Consider the following 2,639-nt stretch of genomic DNA (forward strand, 5'->3'; position numbering starts at 1 on the left):
AGCAGGAAAGCGGACCCCAGGTGTTTTAAGTAATGAGTCCAGCCCTCCCTACACCAGGTCTGAAAGTTAAGGCAGCTCCCCAGTCCCCGCCCAGGCCCTACGTCCCCGCTCACCGAAGTCCAGCAGCTGCTTCATGGACAGCGGGGACGGGCTGTAGCGCGAGAAATGCTCGACCTCGCGGGGTACCAGGGAGCCGGCGCTGCGCATCACGAAGCGTGCCGCCTTCATCTTGATGCCCACCGTCCTGGCACGAGCTGGGTCTGGTGTGTGGGGTGAAGGCTGCGGGGAGCAGGACCTGGGGCCTTAGAAGGGGCGGGGCGCGTTCGGACGAGGCGAGCAGGTGGCTGGCGGGCTCGTGCTCCCCGGCCTGGGCTGAGGTTCGGGGGTGCTTCGCGGTGGAGGAATCGGGTAGTGAGTCGATGGAGCAGTAGGTAGCTTGAGACTCAAGTTCGTATCCTGTCACCACCCGCCGCCTCCCGAGGTTTTATTTGTTTCCCTGCACCCGCCCCCCGCATCCCCCCGCCCGCGAAGCTTCAACTGGGAGGAGCCACTGGAACTTGGAGAGCTTCCTGAGCTTAGAGCAGCGCCCGTCAGCTCAGATAAAGAACTTTGGGCCCCGCCTCCGGGACGCGGAGGCCTGGCACCCGAAGCTGTGAGGGGTAAGGGGACAGCAGGAAGCCAAAGCGGCCGTCAGGAGGTACGTGGGCTCAAGATCACCCACTTGTGACAGGACCCCGGACAGCGTGGGCTGGGGCCAGCCCAGACTCGACCTTGTTTACAAGCGAGAGGCTGTCTCAATGTCACGCATTCCAAGCCAGAAGCTATTTCCAAGAATCTTGGCTCGGAGATGTCATTGGTCCTTGCTCGGAGCGGGGCTTTTACAGTAGCTAATCAGCTGCGTGCAGAAGTATGGGCTTCTCTGACATTGGACAGCGAAAAGAATAAACAGCCTAGAGTTCTTAACAGCGTTTTCTCCATCGGTGAATAGCACAAGTCGGGAACTGGAAGTTCCTTTTGCGGGGACTTGAGGAGCAGCCCAAAGTACGTTTACTTTTTCTTGTGGCGATAAAAAGCCATCAATTTGTTTCCTTCCGGTAATACATTCCCTCCATTAGCCTTAACTCTTTTAATTAAAAACAAGATTTAAAAGGGACTAATTTGTCAGTTTAACTTTTTTTCTCCAGAGAATTTGCTCACTCTGTCCTCCTGTATGAAACGTCCTTTATACAAATCTTTGCTTAAGACATTATTTTATACCAGTAAATGTCCACCACAAACTATGTGCTGCAAGATATCTTTCCTGATTGCCTCTCCCTGCGCCTTCTTACAAATATGGATTTTGTCACTTATGACATTATATTGTAGCTATTTATGTTCTTGTTTTGTCCCTTTCTGAACCTCCCCTGAAAGAGATCAGGTTTGGGACCATGTGTGATGCATCTTTCTGATTCCTACTCTGCTTGTTGCTGCTTAAGCTTAGTTGTGGAAACATGGGGAAAGTTCCAAATTGCATTTCCACTTGGAGATAGGTTTTGATACCACTATGATTTATATCTTTGTATTCTGAATCCTTTTTTACATATGTGCATAGCTCCATGAAACAACAACAACAACAAAAATGTTCAAGAAGTCAAAAGACTAAATAAAACTCTTTGATGAAGCAATTTAAGGTAAAAAATCCCTTCCTTTTTCTTTAATATATCCTAAGAACAGAAGTAAAAGAAAAGCATTCATTTGCTTTTCTTACCCTGTGTGTGGGATCTGGAATAGGCAAAAATATATATTACAAAGAATTCTACTCTTTAATCTGCAGAGGAAAGGCAATGGAAATGATGCATTATAAGCAGGTTTAATTTAGGAAAGCCCCATTGATCACTTGACCTGACTTCCCCCTCAGTGCTCCCCCGCAGTATATGTGGTGGGGTGAGTAAAGATCAGGTGAAGTCATATGACGTTCATAGAGATAGCTAAGGGCTAAATGTGAACCGAGGTCACCAAACTTTTGTATGCATGTCATCCCATCCAACAATATTTACCAGGTTATTCTCACAGTACGTTACATTCTTCTCTGTCATATGTCTATGACAGGAACTGGCAACAGTTATGGTAACTGGGCTGGGATAGACAGATCAGGTTGTGTACCCAGTTGGCTAAGGTGCTAATGTATTACCGTGATTAGAATGTGACCTGGAAAGAGAGTTTCATTTCTATTCTCAGGCTGACCTCAGAACTTGGAGGTTATCCAAGGGAATTACTTAGGAGCAATGGATATGGACAAATCTGCACATTCATTTGAGTAAAGGGTAGAGCTTCAAGAGTGCAAGTCACACTTTTGCCAAAGGACTGGGCATATCCAATGGAACAAAATGCATCAAGACCCTAAGGAGAAGCCCATTCAACTTTTCCACCTCTAGGAGCATATTCCAAGGAAGCAATTAAAAATATACATAACGGGGGGCTTCCCTGGTGGTGCAGTGGTTGAGAGTCCGCCTGTGATGCAGGCTACACGGGTTTGTGCCCCAGCCCCGGAGGATCCCACATGCCGCGGAGCGGCTGGGCCCGTGAGCCATGGCCGCTGAGCCTGCGCATCCGGAGCCTGTGCTCAGCAACGGGAGAGGCCACAGCAGTGAGAGGCCCAC

General features: G+C 49.1%; 1 protein-coding gene across 1 annotated transcript in view; it reads right to left on the reverse strand.

Moving 5' to 3' along the window:
• PDK4 (pyruvate dehydrogenase kinase 4) overlaps positions 1–457 on the reverse strand; it is a 13,293-nt gene extending 12,836 nt beyond the window's left edge. Inside the window, exon 1 of the mRNA XM_007450659.1 lies at positions 114–457. Coding sequence (XP_007450721.1) covers positions 114–228 — 115 coding nt within the window. The 5' untranslated portion in view covers positions 229–457. The remainder of the gene's footprint in view (positions 1–113) is intronic.
• Positions 458–2,639: the final 2,182 nt, after the last annotated feature.

The sequence above is a fragment of the Lipotes vexillifer genome, unplaced genomic scaffold (assembly GCF_000442215.2).
Source record: "Lipotes vexillifer unplaced genomic scaffold, Lipotes_vexillifer_v1.1 scaffold172, whole genome shotgun sequence".
Taxonomy (NCBI): domain Eukaryota; kingdom Metazoa; phylum Chordata; class Mammalia; order Artiodactyla; family Lipotidae; genus Lipotes; species Lipotes vexillifer.